Raw genomic sequence first — 24071 nt, forward strand, 5'->3', positions numbered from 1 at the left:
CGCGATGGCCACGCCGGCTCCGGTAAGAGGGTCCCCGCGCGGACGCCCGGTTTCGGGCTCGGGCGCATCCTCGGGCACCGAGCTGGCCCGCGTCCTGGGGTCCTCGTCGGCGGACAGGTCGGAGTGTGCACGGGGGTCGCTTAGATCTGGGGTGTGGAGTCCGGGCCCTGCAGGGAGCCGGTGGCCGCAGCTCCAGGGGCTCGTTGGTGGCCAAACCCCTGAGCCAAGCCGAGTGGACACCGGGGCCGACCCAGGATTGCAGCCGAGCCTGGGCGAGGGGGCCCGCGCGTGGCGGGGCGGGCGGTGGGGAGGACAGAGGTGGGGCTGGGGCCGGGGGTGGCTGTCACAGCTCAGCCAGTCTTACACCGCGCCAGTCATTGAGTTCAGGACAGACGTTTTTAAAGATACAGTGTTCTGAGCGGTTGAAACGGTGTGTGGCGGGGCCTGTTTTAGCCGCCAACGTGATTGTTTATGTTGAGAGTAGGAAGGAAGAACGATCTGTTGGGAGGAGTAGAAGCGGATGTAAAACCCCAAATAGGGTACACATTACTTGATTAGCGTTCTGTTGAAATTGAGTTTAGAGGGAGTGGGTTATTTTTATTATACTTTTCTTTGTTTTATAAGCTTTTCTATTGAGGATTTTTGCTGATTTTTAAACGAATTCATGACATCATTGATTTTAAAATACGTGTGCGCTCTCAATTTCCTGAGGTGAAACATACAAAAGCATTATATACAGTAAATGTACAGCACCTGCATAGAGAAGATTTAAATACACAGGAGATATACTATGCCCATAGATGGAAAGACTAAACGTAGTAAAAATGTTACTCTTCTTTCAAATAGTATATAAATTCATTGCAGTTTTACCAAAGGTAATAAGACTTTTGTAAATTTAAACACACAGATTCTAAAGTTTATTTGGAAAAATAGAGGTCAAAGAATACGAATCTGAAAAAAGAACAAGAGAATTTCCCTACCAGAAAACACTATGAACTTACCGAACTAAGAGCGTTGTTTTGTGCAGGGATAAACACATAGAGCAGTGGAAACAGAGCAGATAACCCAGAAGCAGATTATGTGCTGAGTTGAATAGCATCCCCCTCAAATTCAGGTCTTTCCTGGAACCTCAAATTGTGACCCTTTTTGGAGATTGGGATGTTGTGGATATAACTGATTAAAATGAGGTCATACTGGAGTAGGGTTTGTCCTTAATCCAATATGACTGGTATCCATATAAGAAGAGAAGAGACACAGACACAACTTCGTGATGGTGGAGGCAGAGATTGGATTATGTACCTGCAAGCCAAGGAACACCAAGAATGGACAGCTACCACCAGAAGCTAAAAGGGAGGCATGGAACAGATTCTCCCTTAGAGTCTTCCAGGAAAGGATAGCTCTGCTGACACCTTGACTTCAGACTTCTAGCCACGAGAACTGAGAGAATAAATTTGTTGTTTTAAGCCACCCAGTTTGCGATACTTACTTAGGGCAGCTATAGGACTAATACACAAACCTTCAAAGTGGTATTGGGACAATCGAGTATTCCATTTGGAAAAGAATAGTTAGATCACTACTTTATGCCATAAAAAAATTACATTCAAGATGAAAATCTGAACATCAACAGCAAAGTTTGACAAGCCTTTTCGAAGAAAATACCGGACCGGGACCGGCAATGGGATTGCAACCCTCGGTGTTGCTCCCATACCTCGCTCAGCCAGTGAGCGGGAAATGGTCTGTATGTGGGATCCGAACCCTAGGCGGGAGCGCCGCTGCTCTCGCAAGCGGCGCACTGTAGCAGTGCGCCACCGGGCCGGCCCAGAAAAGAATTTCTTTAACAAGACACAAAAGTAGAGAAAACTAAGATCTCGCAAGCGGCGCACTGTAGCAGTGTGCCACCGGGCCGGCCCAGAAAAGAATTTCTTTAACAAGACACAAAAGTAGAGAAAACTAAGAAAAGATTGATACATTTGCATCAAAACTGAAAGCTTCTGCACAATATAAGACAGCACAAAGAAAATTAAAACGTAAGCCATGGACTAGAAGAAAGTATAACCTGTATAGTCAAAAATCAATATAGAAATTATATAAAGAAGTAGTAGAAATGAAAGGATATGTGACCCAATAAAAATATGGGCAAAGGATATAAACAGGCAATTCACAGAACTGAAAAGAAATGGTCAATGGATAAAAGAGTAGGTTTTTAAAATGATATATTCAGACAATGGAACACTGTACAAAATTAAATAGTTCTCTATATATCCATATGGACAGATCTCAAAATGTTGAGTGAAAAATGCAAGTTGCAGTGCAATAAAGCACTTATTTATAAAAGACACAAAACAGTATTATATATTATTTGTGGGTACATATGTGTATTAAGAAATTTAGAACATGAACTGAAAAGTTACCACATTCGTAGTGTTTGCTTCTATGAAGGGAGGAGAGTGGAACTAAGTATAAGAACAAGACTGAAGAGAGGAACGAAGGGAACGGAGTTACATGTCATATTTTGTTTATTTCACTAAAAGGAACTCTGAGGAAAAATGTTAAATGTGTTAAATCAGTGGTGAATATTAGAATGCTTGCTATAATGTTTTCTGTAATTTTCTGGATCTTTTAAACTTCTGAAAATTAAAAAGTAACAAAACAATGCTTTTTGAGCATTAAAAAAACATTTTAAAAGTAAGCAATTTAATCAGAAGAAGAGAATGTGGAAATAAAAACATAAGGTAGTTCAGAAAGTTCATGGAAGGACTTGTATTATCTTTTAGTTCCATTTTCCAGGAACTTTTTGAAGTACTCTCATACATTCTGTTCGGCTATAATACATCATATGTGTTTCGAAAAATCATGGTGCTTGGGTGGGAGGGGGGAGAGGGAGGAGGGAGGGAGGTTTCGGTGATGGGACATAATAATCAACTACATTGTATATTGACAAAATAAAAATAAAAATAAAATAACTCTTCATAAAAAGAAACTTAGGCATAAATAAAATATTTGCAGGAAAAAAAAAAAAAGAAAAGAAAAATCATGGTGCTGTGTGAAATTGTGCAATAAAAATCACAGAGCTTAAAAGAAGAAATGTTAGGCACACAACACTCCAAAACTTCATCAGTGACGTGTTGAAAAGACTGGAACCTAATAAAAACAACAGGTTTATGCATGTTAAATAATTAAGAAATAAATAAACTTAATTACTTTTAAATTACCAGAAATTTGCTTGTGGAAGTGGGTGTAATGAGGGTGGAGTTTGTGAATTATTGTGAAGTGGTGAAAGGAGGGTTATCTCAAATCAAATGGGAAGTTGTGACACAAGATGTGGCTAGGAAGGGCTCCTAACACAGGGTAGTCTGAGGTAGCTGGTAGATATTTGAAGAGTGTGCATGTGTGCACAGTTCAGTTCTCTTGTTCACCTGGCATGAGATTTCTCACCCTTGTCACTATTGACATTTTGAACTGGATAATTTTCTGTCGTAGGGCTGTCTGTATTGTAGAATGTTTATCAGCATCATTGGCCACTACCCGCTAGATACCAGTAGCCGCCCCTCCCCCCCCATTTATGACAATCAAAAATGTCTCCAGGCATTGCCAGATGGCCCCTGGGGGACAAAATTGCCTTGATTGAGAATAACTGTCCCAGTGTTTCTCACAGACAAAATTGCCCAAAAGTAAATGTGAAATTTTGTAATATATTGTTCCCTAATATATTATGTTGGAAGAAATTTGTGTTTCAAAACAAGTGTCATCACAGAAAGGACTATATTTCATTAAACTTAAAATAATGAATTTCTGATTCAAATGTAAAGGAATCAGTTATAAAAACTCAACAGAAAAGATAAATGCAAATTAAAAATACAACTTGAAACAAGATATATTCAGGTACTTCAAAAAGTTTGTGGTAAAATAGAATTAAAAGGTAGTACAATCTTTCTATGAACTTTTTGAAGCATCCTTGTGCTTTAATACCCATAGAAAATAAGCACATATGGCAATAACAATTGGAGTTAAACTGACTTTAAAGAAAACAATTCTATGAAAGGTAGGATGTATACTTATGTAATTAGAGTATTTTAAACTCTAATAATAAATATATAAATTACATACTTCTAGTTATGAACTGAGGTTCAAATGTCAATTTATGCAAGTCAACCATAATAAATGAAATATTAAGCAATTTTAACACATTTGCCTGTATTATATTTTTTATAATGCAGTTTTTAAAAAAGCAATGAAATTCAAAGCCAACTCTTACTATTCTGGGAATAAGAGGAATCTTGGTTAATCAGTTAAAGGAAACCAACAAACATTACTTTCAAAGGTAAACCATTACAAGCATTTCCATTAAGGTAAAGAATAAGACAGATAAATGCTACCATCACTATTCAACATTATTTCAGACAATTGTAATAACCTAAGAAAGATAGGAAATGATAAAGTAGTTAAAACAAGTGTTATTTGCTATAGGGAAAATAGAATGGTTTGGTCAGTACCCTTGCCTTGGGTCCGGTTGGGTGTGGTTCAGCACATCCTTTGTAAGCAAATCTGTGTGTGTGTGTGTGTGTAGTTAGTGCACATGTGCACCAATGTATCTTTTTAGTTTTGTTGCTATTCTTGTGTTGTTCAGAGTTTGTGAAGCAGGCAGGCTGACTACTGCCTCAGGCAGCTGCTCCACGTGTGCAGCCATGCTTTCCAACCTACAGCTTCCAAGGATCTGTTTGAGGGTTACCTAGCTTATAGACCTGCATGCAAGGGGTCTGGTGACCCAGGCTGGTGTGTGAGGGGTCTGGGGACCCAGCCTGGCGTGTGAGGGGTCTGGGGACCCTGCCTGGTGTGCGAGGGGTCTGGGGACCCAGCCTGGCATGTGAAGGGTTTGTGACCCAGTCTGTAAATGGGCTTGAGGGGTCTGTGAGCTCCAGACTCAGCCCTAGCTCAACAGTTGGCCCAGTCAGGGCAGGATTACTGGCCCGTAAAAGAGCCCAACAACTGGCATGGTCCTGTGGCTTTACAATTGGCATCACGACCAGGATTAAGAGCTGGACAATTGGCACTGTGAGCAGGATTCCGACATTTCCTTGATCCGGAGCACCACCATTGGCTAAGTCGGCAGGATTCTGACATTAGCCAAATGCTACATTTGCAGATAACAACAATCAACAGAAAGCAATAATCAGTAGTCAACAGAAAGGGATAGCCAGCAAGGGAAGTCATTTATAAAATAAACATATAAAAGCCAGCTTTCCAAGCTTTTATAGTTGGAAATTTTAATGGGAAAAATAGTCCCTCAGGCATAGTAGCAACTAAATTCTAAAACACCTGGGAATGAACCAATCAAGAATTATATAAGGTCTATATGAAAAAAAAAAACCCTATAAATTTTACTAAAACACATAAAAATATCTAAATAAATGAAAGATACATCATGTTTCTGGGTGGGAAGATGTCATATTTTAGAGATCCAGTTCTTCTAAAATTAATCAGTGTATTCAATGTAGTCCAGTTGGAATCCCAACAGAATTTGTGTTAGATTTGACAAAATAATTATCCTGTTTATGTAGGAGAGAAAATAGACAAAAAAGTCCAGACAATTTCCAGCACAAAATGATGGAGGTGGGTGGATGGCCATGCCCTCTCATATAGAAAACCACTTGATAAAACTGTAAGAATTAAACAGTGTAGTATTGGGACAGGAATAGACAAATTCATCAATGGGACAAAAATATACCCAAATATAAATTGGAATCTGGGGTGGGAAGTACAACCCAAAACAGTGGTAAAAGAAAGAAGACTATTCAATAAGTGCATTATGACAAATATCCATTTGTAAAAAGATTTATGTCCCTTTTTTTTTTTTATGATACTCAGAAATAAGTTCCTATTGGGAAAATAGAATAGTTTGGTCAGGGCCCTCGCCTCAGGTCCAGTTGGGTGTGGTTCAGCATCCTTTGTAAGCAAATTGTGTGTGTGTGTGTGTAGTTAGTGCACATGTGTGCCAATGTATCTTCTTGGTTTTGTTGCTATTCTTGTGTTCTTGGGAGAGAGAGAGAGAGGGAGAGAGAGGGAGAGAGAGAGAGAGAGTGAGTTTAGTGTAGCAGGCAGCTGGGCGTTGGCCTTGGGCGTCCACCCAGCACAGCCATGCTTTCCAACCTATGGCTCCAAGGACCTTTTGGCCGGTTACCTAGCTTGTAAACCTGCATGTAAGGGGTCTGGTGACCCAGTCTGGCATGTGAAGGGTTTGTGACCCAGTCTGTGAATGGGCTTGAGGGGTCTGTGAGCTCCAGACCCAGCCCTAGATCGGCAGTTGGCCTAGTCGGTGCAGGATTATGGGCAGGTAAAAGAGCCCGACCACTAGCATGGTCGCCTAGCTTTACAATTGGTTCAGGAACCGGATTAAAGAGCTTCACAATTGGCGCTGTGAGCAGGATTCCAGACAGTAGCCCTGGCTCCACAGTTCCTAATGGAAACTTCGTTCTAATAAACAAAGCTATAAAAATGTTATGAAGAATCCAGGAAAATGTTTTATATAATCTTAGAACAGGAAAAGTCTTCCAAATCAGGACATTCTAAACTCTAAAGCCACAAAAGAGTTTCTAACAAATGTAATTATATAAGAAAAAAGTAGTACACCTTGAGAAAAGGTGGCAGAATTATCCTTATTTGAAAATTATTTGATTGTATTCCAACAAAAACTTAATACTATTAGGATTGGTAAATATGGTACATTGGATACAAACAAGTTTACAAAAATCAACAACTTAAAAATAAATACTAGTAATAAAGACTGAAGGTGGCAGAGATGTTAGAAAAACCACAAATAAAAACAATTCAGAACATTTATGAAGAGTATCATTAAGTCTATTAAAGGATAGCAAACACAAACTAAATAAAAGGGGGGGTAGACTGTGTTCCTAGGTGAGATCAGTCAGTCCTTCCTAAATACATTTATACACGTGTAATGTGGTTTAAACCCAATCCCAATGCACTTCTCTTTTTTTCCTGGGGAAAATGACTTTGAAGCTTATAAAAAAGAATAAATATCCCAGGAATTGACAACAGTAGCTTGGAAGAGAATGAGGCAGAGGATGGGAGGAGACTTGCCCTCTGGGTATTACAATGTTACATAAGTACTGTACTCAGATATGCATAGATAGTGCAACGGAATAGAGAGTTCAGAACAGTATACAGTATGTAAACTAATGTGCAAAGGTTGAACATTAGCATTTTAACGTAAGGAGCGAGAATGCTGTATTTAATAGTGCTGCAGGATTGGCTATCCATATGTATACAAATAAAGATCCCAATCTCATCTGTAGGATTAAATTGCAAATCTAAATATATTAAAAAATAATTTGGTAGAATATTTGTGGAATTTTGATGTGGGAAGTGCTCAAAATGAAAGAAAAAGCTGGAAACTATATGGAAGAGAATGACATTTAACTAAAAGTTTCAGAATTTTTTATTTGGCCATCGACAAGGTCAAAAGATAAATGATAAACTAGGAGAAAACATTTGCCAGTCAAAGGGTTATTAACCTTAATGGAAGAAAGTTCATTCAAATTATGAGCCCTCTGAGCAAAGGAATTGGGTTTGCTTTTTGTTTTTTCTAAAAAAATTATTTATTTTTGATTATACATATTTATGGAGTACAGAGTTGACCCTCATTATTTTGTACAGTACATGATGATCAAATCAATATTATTAGCATGTTCATCATTACAAATGGTAATTACTCTGTGAGCAAAGGATTTGAATAGCATTCACAAAAATATTCATTAAGCCAAGAAGTATGAAAGGGGTGCTAAGACTCACAAATTGATGCAAATTAAAACGAGAATACGCTTTTGCCACTCATTATGATGGCAAGAATAAGGTTTAAGAACATCCTGTGCTGGCAAAGGTGTAAAGAAAATGAGAAGGGTCATCTTAATAGCAAGGGTAAAAGTGCTGAATTCTTTTTGGAAGGTAATCTAGTGGTGTCTTAAATCTGAAATTGTTTATACCCTTTGATTAAGTAGTTCTCCTTTTTAGACCTTAGCCTATAGAAGTAAAAACACTAATACATAAGGAAGCATATCAGAGCATTTTTTTGTGTGATTTATGAAGGAAATGGAAACAATATCTGTCCTATCAGTGGGGTATATCTACTCACAGAATATAATGCAACTCACTGAAAAATGAGTTTGCCTATATACTATATCAACCTGGAAAGATGTCCATGACATATTAAGTGAATGAAATTACACGGTGATTTGTCCCCATTTTTGTAAAGAATTAAAGTTCCATACTGTACATATGTAATATAATTTGAACAAGCATAAAGAAACACATGGACGGGGTTGTAGTGGTTAACAGCAGAAGCATGTGATTGGAGTAGGGGAAGGAGTCGTTCCCAAGGAAAAAGCTGCTAAACAAACGAAAACAGTTGTCTGCTACAGAACTCTTTAAATGAACGATGAGAAGGAGCTGGAGTCATTTGGGCGCAATTGTGACTTGTATGTATTATGTCTATAATTTCAGTTACCTCTGACTTTTGAGGATGTTGCCATTTATTTCTCGGAGCAGGAATGGCAGAATCTAGAGGCATGGCAGAAGGAGCTGTACAAGCACGTAATGAGAGCCAATTACGAGACGCTTGTCTCTCTAGGTAAGAAGTTTTCAACTTTGGGGGTAAGTCGTGGAACTGGATCCTGTCAAAGGTCTCTGTCATTTGATGCTCCTGTTTGTCAGGTAGAAGATTTCTCAGAAGCTAACTCAGAAAGGCACTTTTACCCCATATTCTTTTGTTAGTACTTCTGCAAGCATTGCAATCCTTACTCAAGGGTAGACATTGTTACATGAAAATATTTGAGACATCACATAAGGTGGTCACAGGTGACTAAATATAAGTCAGGGCTTTTAGTCACTCCTTTAGTCACTTCAGGTTGCTACGACTTTACACATACGAGTACATCTAGCTCATATCCTGTATATCATTAACCGAGGGATGTCCCTACCTCACAGCTTTCACAGTAGGGTCTGAACACTCAAGAAAAGCTCATGTGATTCTTCCCTGCAGAGATTTTGGAAGTCTATCCACTGAGGTGTTTAAGAGTAGCAGTCTCTGTGTGGTTATGGTAATGGTGTTCTTTTTGGTCTTTTTGCTTATTTGGTTTTTCTATTTCTTTTTATTTGTCAAATATGGTCTTAAAAAATCAGTCTGTTCAGAGAAGCATAAAATGAAAGATAAGTCTCCTGCTTCGTTTTTATTCCCACAGTGACTTATCTGCCCAAAGGCAGCCACTTTTAACCATTTCTGTTTTCGTTCTTAAAGTGGTTTTCTCCAATCTAAATATTTACACTCTTCTTGATTTATTGAGTTTAGACGGTGTTAATTAATTACTGTGAAAATTGAGGCATTACTCACTTATGCTCTCCCTCTTCTATCTCCTTTTACCCCTTTTGTAACCCAGTTTTTGATAGTTTTTTGTGCCTCCATTGGTTAGCTTTATAATTTAAAATAATATATCAAAACTTCTAGATCATGTTCCATCAACTTTATATTACATCTCTTGATTTCTTCAGTCTATAAAGATAAGTTAATTAGTTCTCTTGCAGATACTTCTGCAAGTAAACCCATCATAAGTTGAAAATATAAGTAGAAAATGCATTTAATATACCCAACCTACCCAACACTATAGCTTGGCCTGGCTAACCTTGAATGTGCTCAGAAAACATGCATTAGCCGAAGTTGGGAAAAATCATCTAACACAAAGTCTATTTTATAATAAAGTGTTGACTATCTTGTGTAATTTATTGAATATTGTACTGAAACTGAAAAACAGAATGGTTCGATGGGTACTCAAAGTACAGTTTCTACTGAATACGTATCACTTTCACAACATTGTGAAGTCTGAAAATAGTAAGTCAAACCACCGTAAGCCAGGGACTGTCTGTACTTCCCTCTGTCTCCATCTCATTCCCTCCAGTTCATGACAGCCATGCCACTTCCTTTATATTGTAAGTGTTTTTAATACTTATATTGTGTTTTGTTCCCATAGTTAAGTTTTCCAGGCTCTACCTATGGATTGTTTCTAAAACATGCAATCTGAGACTTCACATTATTTTCATTGTTGAAGAACCAAAGCAGTCTATAGAAAAAAAATTTAATTCTATGTCATTAATCCTGTGCCACCCAAAAGAGAATGTCTCAAGCATCAAGATCAAATGGATTCTCTTTTTTTCGTACTTATCTGTTGTTCAAAATCATTTTATTTGTTTCACTATTAAGCCATGACTTTTTTAGATTTGGATTTTTTGGGGGGAGGGGGTTAATTACTTTCTTTATTCATGCTTTCATCACATCCCTGTGATTATCCATTCTCTTCATCACAGTTGGTTAATGGAGCTTTTTGCCTCTGTCAGTTTTCCCAAATCAATGTGTACATTCAAAGCAATTCCAATGAAAATCCCAATAAGGTTTTTCATGGAATTTGATAAGCTGATTATAAAGACCATGGAAGAAAAAAGGTCCAAGATCAACCAAGACGGTTTTTTGGAAGAAGGCGGAAGGTGATTGTCCTACAGATAGCAAGACTTACTATGTAGTACTATGTTAGAGCTAGAAATACACCTGATAGCACCACGAGTTGTCAAGATGTGAAGCAATGTGAACACCCCTACTCTGCTAATGAGCCTGTAAATCAACACAGCCACTTTGGAGAGAAATTGGGTAACATTGGGTAAAGATGAAGACATGCTTACCCTGTGATACAGCAATTCACTTCGAGGAATGTCCATGCCTGTGTGTGTGCTCATAGGGGCATGCTAGTGAACAGAGAAGACAGACTATCTTGTATTCACTTAAGCAAATACTATCGAATAAGTGATCCCGAGTTAGTAGTTTCAAAATAGAGACATTTTGAAAACATAATTTGAGGTGAAAAAAGCAAGGTGCAGAATGATATGGTATGGTTTATACAAAGTTTAAAACCAGCAATATAATATTTATATATATGTACAAGGGTACTTCAAAAAGTTTGTGGAAAAACATAATTTAAAGAAAATGAACAGAAATAGAAGTACAAGATAGTATGTGTCACCTCTCTTCCCCTGGGTGATGGAGATGCAAAGGATTACTCAAAGCCCATTTCCTCTGAGCAGTGAGAAGCCCCGAAGGGGTTAATTTCCAGGAACCCTCAAGAGAGAGGCATTCCTCCTTGGGAAAGTTAACACCGAATTGGGTTTTTTTCTCAGTATTTATTCTCCAGGCCAGAAAGTTACAGAAAAGGAACATAGGTGGAGTTACGGCTAAGTATAGTTTAACTATAGAAGCTGGTAACATCAGTGAAATAACAAAGTGACATTCCATAATGCAATTAGTAAAAAGTTAAATTGGTCTACCAACAAAAGCCCACTCCTAGCAAACACTTTCCCCTCCCCCCAGCAATTTCCTTAGCATATTTACACAACAATCAAGTAACTTTCTTAACATATCAATCAGCTTACATACCAATCCTTGGTTTACCTGCACCAAGGACATCTGTCCTTGAGCCAGCAATTCCGAAATGTTACAATTCTTCATCTACGACAGAGACTTCAGCCTGGAGAAATTTTCCTGTCTTTTGCAAGCTTAACATTTCTATGTGTAATTTCAAAAAGTTAGGTTAAACCTGAAAGTACAGGGCTTTGGAGGCTAGGCCCTGTAAAATACATTTGGCTTATTAATTTTAGTGCTCTCCACAATATAAATCTTTCCATGAACTTTTTGAAGTACCCTCACATGTACTTAAAAAATAAAAACATGCGTGAGAATGATAAACACAGAATTCAGCATAGTGCTTAATTCTGGAGAAGAATGTACATGGGCTTAAACTATAATGTTTCATATCTTTTTAAAAACCTGAAGCAAGTATGTAAACCTGGTAAAATTTGACCAAGTTAGATGGCACCTAGGTTTTTTTATATTTTTCACCTACTTTTCTGTGTGCTAGAAATATCTTTAATAAAAATTAAAATATTGTTTCTAAAAATCCTTTTTGGCTAGATTTTTGCTTCAGCCAACTTGGTTTAAAATTGAACCTGTAATGGCTATTACTAAATGACTATTAAGAATATTGAAGCATTTGCCATTTTGTTTCTGGACAAAATACAGGTTTGGCATATGTATGAGACCATGACAAAATTAAACCAACACACATCTAACAGGTGCAGATGGGTTAGGAAGCTGTGATGGCGAGTGGGCAGATCTGCTCCTCATATAAACCTATAACCTATTTTTTATCTCTTCTCATACACTGTCCCAGGACTGAATTTTGTGAAATTTAGAAACAACATAGTGAGCTTTAAATTCAGTGCTCAAGGAAGCCAAACTACCCTGTTTGACTTCTCTGTGCAGGTGATGGACTTCCCAAACCAAAACTAATATCCTGGATTGAACAGGGGAGAGAGCCCTTCAGGAATTGGGGAGAATCACAGAAGTCGGGAAATATAATTTGCTCCTCTACTGATGTCCATTTTGATCCACTTATTGAGCAACAACTGTTTTGGGGTGAGTATTAAGAAATCAGGGCCTTGACCTTAAGACATCTCATGCAGATTTGTTAGTTTCCCATTGCTGATCTTCCTGTGTGGCTGAGCTGAGGCTTGATGTCTTGACAGCTCAGGACTGCATATAAATATGGTATTAGTCAGGGCTCTGTTAGGAACTCACTGCCATCATCACCTCATGACTCCATTCAAGTCTGATGTTCCTGAAGTCATAATAGTGGTCAACACTTAGAGTAACGTGCAGTGTGCAGGGCACCATGCTGAGCACCTCCTGCACGTCAACTCCCTCAGGTCTTACAACCATCTTACGTTCTATTGTTTCCCTGTTTTTACAGGAGAAGGAGTTGAAGCAAAAACAAAGGTTGCACAGTGGACAAGTGGATTCGAACCCAGGCAGTCTGATTCCAGAGTTTAGACCCTACATTTGTGACCTATATTTTCCTCTTTTTAATAGTATTTTAAGATGTGTCTGTTTAGTTTCAGCAGACTGTCACCAAACCATTTTGGTGATAAAATGGAACCACACTGTATTGTTGTGTAGCTCAGTGGAAGCCAGGTTCTCAGGCCACCACAGGTCACTGTTACAGATCACTTTAGTGGTGACAATCTTTAGTCATGCCATAGACAGGTTATTGACTGAATCTTTGTTTTCAGTTTCAGGAAGCCAGCATGCTGTGAATTCAGGAGAAACTGAGTGCCATTTCCAATTAGATCCTCTTCATAGCCAGTATTCCTTTGGACCCTTTTTAGGAGAAAAAGAAGACATTTCCCTCAGGCCTAATCAAGGTGTCACCCTCATGAGCCCACAGAGACATGACACACGGGCTCTAACTCCAGTAGTTCACAGCTGCTGCGAATCTGCCCAAAGAGAAGGAATCCCAAGTCACAGAACTCTGGGTCTCCCTGGCTTTCAGGAAGTCCCCTCCTGGGAGAGCACCCAGCACCCTTGCCCTGTCTGCAGGGAAAGCTTTTGGAAGAAGAACTACTTAGTGGAGCACGAGAGGAACCACTTGAAGGACCCTCCATGTAGGGTCTGGAAGAAATTCAACAAACGAGCTGATGCCCAGCTACAGTGGAATATCACTTGGGCACAGAGACACTTGCGATGTCACCAGTGCGGTAAGAGCTTCCGCCTGAAGCAGTATTTGCTGAGACATCTGGCTGCCCATATAGGGAAGAGCCCTTTCCAGTGCCCTGAATGTAAGATGTGCTTCCATCATGAGCAGACTCTTCTCAGCCACCACCTCATGCACAAGGGGGAGAAGCCTTCCCAGCACCCCAAATGTGACAAGAGTTTTCTCCCAGTGAGTGGCCTTCTGAAAGTCCACCAGCATGCACACAGTGGAGAGAGACTGTTCTCCTGCAGGAAGTGTGGCAGGGGCTTCAGCAAACAGTGTAAACTCACAGAGCACATCCGAGTCCACAGCGGGGAGAAGCCCTTCTGGTGTGCCGAGTGTGGCAGGAACTTCCGCCAGAGGGGACAGCTGCTGAGGCACCAGCGGCTGCACACAGACGAGAAGCCCTTTCAATGCCCGGAGTGTGAGGGCAGCTTCCGCCTGAAGAGCATGTTGAGAGCCCACCAGCTCCGACACAGCGGGGAGAGACCATTCTCCTGCACTGAGTGTGGCAGAGGCTTTTCCCACCAGTGTAAGCTCCGTGAGCACCTGAGAGTGCACAGCGGGGAGAGGCCCTTCCAGTGCCCAGAGTGTGACAAGAGCTTCCGCCTGAAGGGCATCCTGAAGGCCCACCAGCGCACCCACAGTAAGGAGAGGCCGTTCTCATGTGGGGAGTGTGGCAAGGGCTTCACCAGACAGTCCAAGCTCACGGAACACTTCCGCGTGCACAGCGGGGAGAGGCCCTTCCAGTGCACAGAGTGCGACAGGAGTTTCCGCTTGAAGGGGCAGCTGCTGAGCCACCAGCGCCTGCACACAGGAGAGAGACCGTTCCAGTGCCCTGAGTGCAACAAGAGCTATCGCGTGAAGGCTGACATGAAAGCTCACCAGCTGCTGCACAGTGGGGAGATGCCTTTCTCTTGTGAGTGTGGTAAGGGCTTTGCTAAGCAGTCTAAACTCATCGAACACATCAGGACGCACACAGGAGAGAAGCCTTTTCAGTGTCCCAAATGTGACAAGAGTTTCCGCTTGAAGGCACAGCTGCTCAGCCACCAAGGTCTGCACACAGGGGAGAGACCTTTCCACTGCCCTGAATGTGATAAAAACTTCCGGGAAAGGGGACACATGCTTAGGCATCAGCGCATACACAGGCCTGAGAGGCCCTTTGCCTGTGGTGACTGTGGGAAGGGCTTCATTTATAAGTCTAAACTTGCTGAACACATCAGAGTGCACACAAAATCCTACCATGCTCCAAATGAGCCTGATGTGAAGAAGAGGCTTAGCCAACTGTTTGCAATGATAGAGGCTGACTGGAGTTGAGGCAGAGTGGGACACCCAAAGCAGGGAGCAGAGTTGATGCTGCCTGGGAATCCACAGCAGCAGTAGCCAGAGTCCCTGGTAGACAGATTTTAGGAACAGGGGTCCTTCTTTGAGCGAGAATATAGTACAAGTTAGGAATATGAGAAACCACAAACAATTTTCTCTTTTGAAACATCATCAATTATATTTCCTGTCATTGAATAAAAGAAATACTTGTTCTTCCTACCTCTTGGGTGGTAATTTTTGCTGAAATACTAACCCAGCTCTAAAATCTCAGCTTAAATTGACAAGGAAATTCCTCCACTTCCATTCTCAAAGCTGAAAGCGTGGCTATTAAATGGCAATTCCACTTTTTTTTTTCTTTTCAGAGTATGATCATAAAGTGTGAGTTAAATCTGGTGAACTTTGTTGCAGGCCTAATAGCCTCTTGGATTTGGTTTTGGTTGATTTATTTTGGAAATGATAGCAATAAAATGAATTTTCTGAATCTTAGTTTGTCTGATTATGTGAATGCTGAAATTTTTTAACAGGTTCTTTAGTGATTATGCATAGTTTTCCCTAAAGAAACGCTGATAATTTCAGCAAAATTTGAGTAATCTGAGTTGAAGAAACAAAACTGAAGTGCTAAGAGGCGTGATAAGAGGATGGGGCAGGAAATCTTGATTTGGGAGTTCCAGAACAGAGATGCTACCTGAAGCTGAGAGACTGGGTGAGATTCCCAAGAGTGAATATTCAAGCAGATGACTACAAGCTGAGTTATGACACAATATTGAAGCTAAGCAGCTTAATCAGGCAACAGCAGTTGAATATTTCAAGCAACTGTTCATAATAATACAAGTAGAAGTCCAGGAAAGTGAGGGCTACCCTGTTTTACATTAGGAGAAGGCTGTGTGAGCACCAAACGTGTGTACTCTGGGGACAGAGTTGTACTCCATAAAAGAATCCCTAATTTTCGAAGGGTCCACGTTTGGTGTAAAAGATGCCTTACTTGAAGTTCTGAGGTACAACAAAAGTAGACGATCAGTAAACTCTATAAAACAGTGTTTCACAAATGATTTTCTCTGGGACACTATCTCCAAAGATACTCAGCAAGAAAAGAATTATGTGGCCAGTGACACAAAGACCCTAATTGTCTGTTGCTCCATTCTTAAATACGAATAGATAGGCAACGATTATCAAACATTTGAAGAATAACTTACACGAAAGAGGAAGACCAAGATAAGAGGGGAAAAAGCATAATTCAGGGAATAAAAACTAAATTTAAAAATACTAATGTTAAGAAAAATAATGGAGAAGACAACATTATTATAAAACAAAAACATAATTTTAGGAAGAAAGGAAGCATCTGCAAATAAAAGTTCTAGGAAGTTTTAAAAATGTGATTGTTAACATTTTTAAAGTCTCATAGTAGGATTTAGTAAAAAGAAATCTCCCAGAAAATAGAACAGAAGATTCAACAGGTAGAAAATAAGAAAGTAAACAGAAGAAGATGAATTGTGCAAATACTAGTGTTTCACCCGTTTTCTACCAAGGTTTAGATCTTTTTTCCCTTCAGTTTTTAAAATTACATATACATATATCTTAACCATACATATACAGGCTGAGCACCCCAAGTCAGAAATACACCAAAATTAAGGCCGGCCCGTGGCTCACTCGGTAGAGTGCGGTGCTGATAACACCAAGGCCACGGGTTCGGATCCTATATAGGGATGGCCGGTTTGCTCACTGGCTGAGCGTGGTGCTGACAACACCAAGCCAAGGGTTGAGATCCCCTTACCGGTCATCTTTAAAAAAAAAAAAAAAAGAAAAAAAAAGAAATACACCAAAATCAAAACTTTTTGAGCACCAACATGACACTCAAAGGAAATGCTCAGTGGAGCATTTTGGATTTTCGGATTTGGGCTACTCAACCAGTAAGGACATTAGCAAATATTCCAAGATGCGAAAAAAATCCAAAATCCAAATCATTTCTGGTCCCAAACATTTTGGATAAGGGATATTCAACCTGTATATGCCCATATGATGTAAGTGGAGGAGGGGAAGAGAGTGGGAGAAGAAATCAAGCAAATAAAGGGGAAAGAGTGCACACACAAAAACCCAGATATAATGGGATTTACTTTATGCATTTATATAAAAAAAATATGTGTAATTACAAGGAAATTTTGAAATTTTAAAAAGTAATAGTTACAAAAATAAAATTGAAAACTCATGGGCTGGCTGGTTAGCTCAGCTGGCTAGCATGCGGTGTTATGCCTCCCCCCCCCCCCCAAAAAAAAATAAAACTCAGTATCACAAAGAAGGCCATTAGACTCCTTTTAATTTTTTCCAGAATTTACAAAGTATATAATCTATATTAATAATATATACATATATAGGATAACTTATAATTCTAAATTTCCTTTAGAATTTTAGAATTATAAGGAGCAGAAAGATTTTTTATTCCAATATCTAATGTTACAGAGAAGGAAACAAAAACCATAGTAAATATCTCACCTACAGTCTCCTACCTGGTTAGTGATGGAGCTGGGACTCTGTAGGTCTCCTGACTTCAGGGCAGGGATTCTTCCACTGCACTTAATTGGAAATCCAGGAAATGCATCTTCTATGGTTAGAAGTACCAAGTGCTCAAACAAACAAACCAAACCAGCACAGTTACCTAAACGAGCTAAGTTTATTGCAGAAGGGCAAAAAAAGACAGTTTTCAAAATATAAGAGTACAAGGGAAAAACCACATAGTGTAAAGTCACACTGGCCTAGGGAAATTGGAAGTGTCTTGGAAGAGACCAAAACATTAATGAAAGGGATTTTTTTTTAAATAGGGGAGAATTAAATTAGAAATTAATGGTAATTGTTTGTGATTTGGGGGACAAAGGGATTATTTAGGAATGAAATGGAAACTTCTTTCAGATTGAATGTAATTTATCACCTCACTCTTTACTAAGATAGTTTTCTGGGGAGGTTTACATCAACCTAAAATGGTCAGTTTGGGGTTATTAGATCAGATAGCTAACAGTCCAAACATTTTTAGGTATACCTGACAAAACAAAGAGTAGTTTGTCATCAGAAGTTGTAAAATGAAATGGGAAGAAATCAATCATTGCACTGGAAAATAAAGGCATTTTAAACTGTGACTCCACCCTATGAGAAAAGCTCCAGAGGAACCAATGCTATTATAATCCACGAGAGTCACCTGGTGGAATGTACAGAAAAGGATCGACTCAACAGACATGTAAACAAAACAATCTGTTGGAGGAAAGGCAACAATTTCTGAAGGAAAAATCATGGTGTATTGAGGGAATAAAAGCTTCTCATCATGCCCACTTGGATGTTTAATAAACATCTCAAATTCAACATTTCCAAAACCAAACTCATGATTTTCCACCGTTAGCCTGTTCTGTTACAACTCTTTTCCCTGTGTGATGGATACGAAGAAAAGAATTATGCAAATACTCAAGCACTATATATGCATTGAGGCCCGGGCAGACTGCACTTCAGTAATTTCTCCATTAGGAGGAGCAAAACTGAAAGTGGCAGCTGCTTCCAAAGTTTGCCTCTCCCTTTTATTGTAAACACAAGGAAGTTTTAGAAGAGAATTCAGCTTGATTTAACCATTACAAAGACACAAGGATATCGGCAGAATTAAGGCTAACAAATGGAAAACTAGTAACATCATTGAAATAGACAAGGTGACATTCCATAATGCAATTTGCAAGAGGTTAAGTCGATCCACCAACAAAAGATTGATCTTAGCAAACATTCTCTCTTCTTACAGCAATTTCCCAGTATCTTTACACATAAACCAGTAACTTGTCTGTCCTTGAGCCAGTAACCTTGCTGTGCTACAATTCTTTATCTTACAACAGAGACTTTTAGCCTGGGGAAAATTTCCTGTCTTTTGTAAGGTTAACATTTTACATGTACTTTTAAGAAGTTAGGCTAAACCGGAAACTATAAGAAACTAGGCCTTGTGAAATATATTTGCTTTATAAATGTAAATATACTCCATATCTCCCCCATTTTGTTTATTTAATTAAAAGAAAAAGAAAAAGCTATAGATCAGGTTTTCACAGTTAAAAGCAAAGTTAGTATCATTTAGCATGGCAAGCCCTTTTAATTTACTTCAGGTGAGGACTGGTGATGTCATTTGCCTTGGCATCATTCCAGGTGCTGTGAATTAGGTGTAATTACCAATTGTCAAAACACCCGAATGGGATTCTGCTCTATATAATAATTGATTCTGAGTCCAGAGAGTTTGTTGATATACACCCATTCAGGACATCACTGTTTCTAAAGCATCTAGTCTTTTTAAAAATTCCTTAATCAATTACAAATCTTTTGTTTAGGAACAGGATGTCTCATCCAAGTCACAGACACCCACTTTAAGGCCAGGAAAATTTAGAGAACTGCTTTTGTAGAGAAGATGTTATTTTCCCCTTTATGATCAAGGCATTCCTCATAAAAGCATTGATGATCAATATCTTGACTGAAAAGGTCTTACTTTTCTTTGTATAAATCCCATGGTGCTGGGAAGGCTCATTCCAAGGTGGTCTTGTCCCACGTCAGGGGGAAAGATGAACGGCAGAATAAAGCAGCAGTTAGGCCAAATTAAGGTAACATGAAAGAGGGGTCAGAACTTAGAATTGAGACATGCTATCTTATATCCAAAGTTTTAAATTATATCCTGTTATAAAGAGAGAGAGTTAATTTTTACTGAACTTATAAAAATAGCCACATTGCCATAATAATTATAAAGATACTTAAGGTTATTAAATTTTGGGGGGATCAAATAGGGAGAAAACAAATGCTTTTTACTTCTCTTTTAAATGATATTTTATTAAATTGTTGTCAGTTATAGATAGCTTAAGAGACAGAGTTTTCTTAAATCTGGAAAACAAAACATTAAGAGAACCAGCAGTGTTTCAAAATATGGAGATTGTAAAAACCTGTAATTCTTTTTAATTAGTTCACTTATTAACTTTTGTTGTTTTGACCTTTGTGAACAATTCCACAAACCCATTGGTTTCTTCATTAGAATTTTGGAAATTTAGTTTAAAGGTATGAACTCAAAGTTTATCAGGAAACTGTACCTATCAGAGTTTTTTCATGAAATATTTGAAGACATAACATTTTAAAATTATAATTGAACCAAGATTATGACCGGTAGCATTTATATTTAGACACAGATTTTAAGAACCTTACAAGACTTTGGAACACATATTCATAACATCTCAGTACTGACAATGCTTTCCATATAGTCTAATTTGTCAAATAAGCCAATTAGTTTTGGTACATATTTTATATATCCTTTGAGAAGCTCCAGGGCCCTTGGAACTCTTCAAAGTTAATTTAAGTCAAAAGGTTCAGTTTTTAGAATTTAGTTTTGGGGGCCGGCCCGTGGCTCACTCGGGAGAGTGCGGTGCTGATAACACCAAGGCCACGGGTTCGGATCCCATAAAGGGATGGCTGGTTTGCTCACTGGGTAAGCGTGGTGCTGACAACACCAAGTCAAGGGTTAAGATCCCCTTACCGTCATCTTTAAAAAAAAAAAAAAAAGAGTTTAGTTTTGGAAAATTTGTTAAATAACAAAAGGCTTAAAACATTTAGTTGAATAAGATCACAAATTGCTATAAAAAATAAGACTAAAATGACAAAAGGTTTCAGGCAGAGAGCACAAGAACTTATCATGGAATAAGTTTTGTAAACCAGTTATCTAAAGGACAAAGAAAACCTTTTACAATTTTGTATTAAGAGCAGTTAAATGAGATCCCTAGTAATCATGTTTGATTAGTAAACCCAGGCAGGGATATGTGCTGATAAGAAAATTTTTATGCATTCAGGTTAGTAAATAGGCATCCATTTGTCATAGCAGATTACATAAATCCCAGTTTGAGTCTTAGCTATTTTTACCAAATAAATATTTATGGTTTCCCAGCCAAAAACTTGGCGTATAAAATCTATACCCTTATCAGTTAATGTTGACTAGGGCCTTTGAGATATTGGGCATAGATTTCCTTTCACTAGCCATCCTGGGTCCCAGGTTTCCACATGGCATTTAACGCCATGTGGAGCATAAGACAGAGGGCAGTATTCACAAATATAATGTCTAAAAGATATTGTTTCTCCCACCATGGTCAGGAGGCAGACCTGAGATAACAAAGAGACATATTGACCTAGAGACAGATTTAGGTGTAAGGTTTAAATAAAATTTTGAAAATATATTTATTTTGTCAAAACTTTAGAAAATTTAAGTCACGTGAACTTGAAAAGTATACTTATTTATTTAATGAGTGCACATTAATTATAAGCCAATTTTGTATCATGTAGACAACACAAATACACATATAGACATGAACATGTAGATATAACATACAGCTTACACACGTATATATGCAGACATAAACAACAAGAACAAACAAGGATCTTATAGGTTTTGTTCAAAATGTAATAAAAAAAGCTCACTAGCATAAGAAGACAGTCAGATTTAGATTGTGTTTCTGAAGAATGCCAAGGCTTATCAGTGAGGCCTCACCCTGTTTTAGAGAAAGCGAGGTAATGAATTTACATTGTAAAGCAAAGTATGCAAGCCTTTTCAAGAAGATGCAGAGAAGATTTTCTTCCTTTTAAGAAAATAGCATAGAATTCTAGCATAGGATTTTGTGAAGAAATATGAGCCTAGAAGAAAATTTAGAAGTCTGTTTAAGAAAACCAGCTGGATGCCAGAAAATTTGAGACCATCTAGTTAAACAGGTAGATTTTAGTTTAGTTTTTGTTTCTCAAATGAGTTACTGAGCTTAAGAGCTGAGCTAATGAAAGCCATTTGACTGATGAAGTCTATTAATTTACCCCGGGGTGATTTGGAGCTTGTTGTCATCATTGTCATTACTGGTGGGCTCATATAGGTGGGAGTGGAGGTGGTTGTTGGCACTACCATCACTGGTGGTCTGATGTGTACCATCCCCAGTGAGATGGATTGAGGTGTGATGGTGAGGTGTTGAGATTTGGGGATCAGATTCAATTCCTCATCTGGTTTGGGGCTCCACATGTGGTTTAACAGCCTTAGCAGGAATCCAAAGCAGACCTGTGGGTGAGAGAACAGACACACACCCTCTCCCTCATGTTAACAATTCGACAGGTCCCCACCATTGTGGTCCTGTTGGCAGATGGCAGTATAAAACCAAAGGTCTAGGTCTCTCTTTAGGAGGTATAAAGTGTCACTCTGTGGCTGTTAATTTTTGAGAGTTACAATATTAAAAATTTATTGTAAACAGAGCTTTAAAGACCTGTTCATGAGGGGCCATTCCTTTATTACCCCTCCTTTGTTTACTTATTTGAGATTTAAGAAGACCACTAGCTCTTTCAACGATTGCCTGGCCAGTGGGGTTAAATGGGATTCCTGTGACATGTTTGGTGTTCCAGTTGTCACAGAATACTTGAAAGAATTTGGAGGTGTATGCTGGTCCATTTTCTGTCTTGTTCTGGTTTGGAATCCCCATGGTAGCAAAGGCAGAAAGACAATGTTTTTTAACATGTTCAGCAGTTTCTCCTGTTTGGGCAGTGGCATAAGTAAGACCAGAGTAAGTATCAACAGTAACATGTAAATATTTAAGACGTTTGAAAGGAGCCTAATGAGTGACTTCCATTTGCCAAATTTCATTACTTTTTATTCCTTGAGGATTAACTCCTCCAGGGAAATTAGATTTAGAAAACCTCTGACAATTGGGACAAGCACAAACAATACCTTGAGCTTGCCTGTAGGAGATCTGATGCATGTTAGTCAAAGCTTGTGCACCCTGATGAAAAAACTGATGAGAATCAATAGCTTTTTGTAAAACATTATTATACATAACAAAGTGATTAGCCATATCATTTCCAATTGATAAAGGGCCAGGAAGACCAGAATGAGAACATATTTGAGTTACATAGAAAGGATGATGCCTTTTTTGAATAAGATCACAAATTACTACAAAAAAATAAGTTTTTGTAAATGTCAAAACGTTTCAAATAAAAAAATCATTTCCCTCATGGATAGATGCATCTTGAATTAATTGTAAGGCTCCAATGATGCAGGCAGAGTCGGCTACTAAATTAAGTGGCTGATTGTAAAAATGTTGTAAAGCTGCAATGGCAACTGCCAATTCAGCCCTTTGAGTGGACTTGTGATGGATCATAAAAAAATGTTTCCAAGGCCGGCCCGTGGCTCACTCAGGAGAGTGTGGTGCTGATAACACCAAGGCCACGAGTTCGGATCCTATATAGGGATGGCTGGTTTGCTCCCTGGCTGAGCATGGTGCTGACAACAGCAAGCCAAGTGTTGAGATCCCCTTACCGGTCATCTTTAAAAAAAAAAAAAATGTTTCCAGATTCCCTGTTCCTGCCATGTTATAGATCCCTTTCCTGATCTGCCTGAACTGTCAATAAACACAGTCAGTGCTTCAGGGAGGGGAATAGGAGATAAACAGGAGTTTAATTGTATGGGCAGTATCTGGAGTCCTTGTAAGATTTTATCATGGGGTAATGAGAATTGTATCTTATCAACAAAATCAGCCACAATTATCTGTAAAGACTCTGATTGTTCAAGGGCAGTGTAAAAATTAGTTTTAGAAAGACCAGGATTAATAATATCAGGATCATACCCAGTAAGTACTTGACAACAGTGTCTTCCCCTAGTGAGTAAATGAATACATTGTTCTAATTTAGTATATAATTTCTTTTTTGTTGTTGTTGATAGGGTAAGAAAATCCATTCAATGACTCCTACTTGAGGAAGAAATTGGCAAAGCAAACGGGTGGGACTATGTGGGGTATTCAAAATAATGAAATGAATGACTTGAAATTTAACAATATGTGTTAATTGTCTGGAATGTAAAAAGGATTCAATCCATTTTAATTCTAATTTTGCTTCTTCAGATAAGTAACAAGGGGAGGACAGATCAGATCTCCCTTCAAGGTATTAAACAAATGTTGTAATTGATAAGTAGGAACACACATAGAAGGGTGGAGCCAGTTAATATGGCCAAGTAATTTTTGTAAATCATTTAGAGTAACAGGCTCCTGTGTCCGGAGCCATAGAGCCCGGCTGCCTGCCTGTCCGGAGCCAAAGAGCCCGCCCAGCTAT

The 24071-nt window shown here is 38.8% G+C and overlaps 1 protein-coding gene across 1 annotated transcript; it reads left to right on the forward strand.

Moving 5' to 3' along the window:
* The first annotated feature begins 4 nt into the window (after positions 1 to 4).
* On the forward strand, positions 5 to 15449 carry ZNF786 (zinc finger protein 786). The gene is made up of 4 exons (XM_008582799.1): positions 5 to 22; positions 8518 to 8644; positions 12374 to 12526; positions 13180 to 15449. The coding sequence occupies exons 1-4, from the start codon at positions 5 to 7 to the stop codon at positions 14955 to 14957; spliced, it is 2076 nt and encodes a 691-aa protein (XP_008581021.1). The 3' UTR covers positions 14958 to 15449.
* Positions 15450 to 24071: the final 8622 nt, after the last annotated feature.

Source organism: Galeopterus variegatus, unplaced genomic scaffold (assembly GCF_000696425.1).
Source record: "Galeopterus variegatus unplaced genomic scaffold, G_variegatus-3.0.2 Scaffold2726, whole genome shotgun sequence".
Classification (NCBI taxonomy): Eukaryota; Metazoa; Chordata; class Mammalia; order Dermoptera; family Cynocephalidae; genus Galeopterus; species Galeopterus variegatus.

What these genes read in the sequence shown, in the direction of transcription:
- ZNF786 (XM_008582799.1), top strand. An exon ending in CGAGACGCTTGTCTCTCTAG is followed by an intron (nt 8,645 to 12,373) that starts GTAAGAAGTTTT and finishes TTCTCTGTGCAG; the next exon opens with GTGATGGACTTCCCAAACCA. An exon ending in TGAGCAACAACTGTTTTGGG is followed by an intron (nt 12,527 to 13,179) that starts GTGAGTATTAAG and finishes CTTTGTTTTCAG; the next exon opens with TTTCAGGAAGCCAGCATGCT.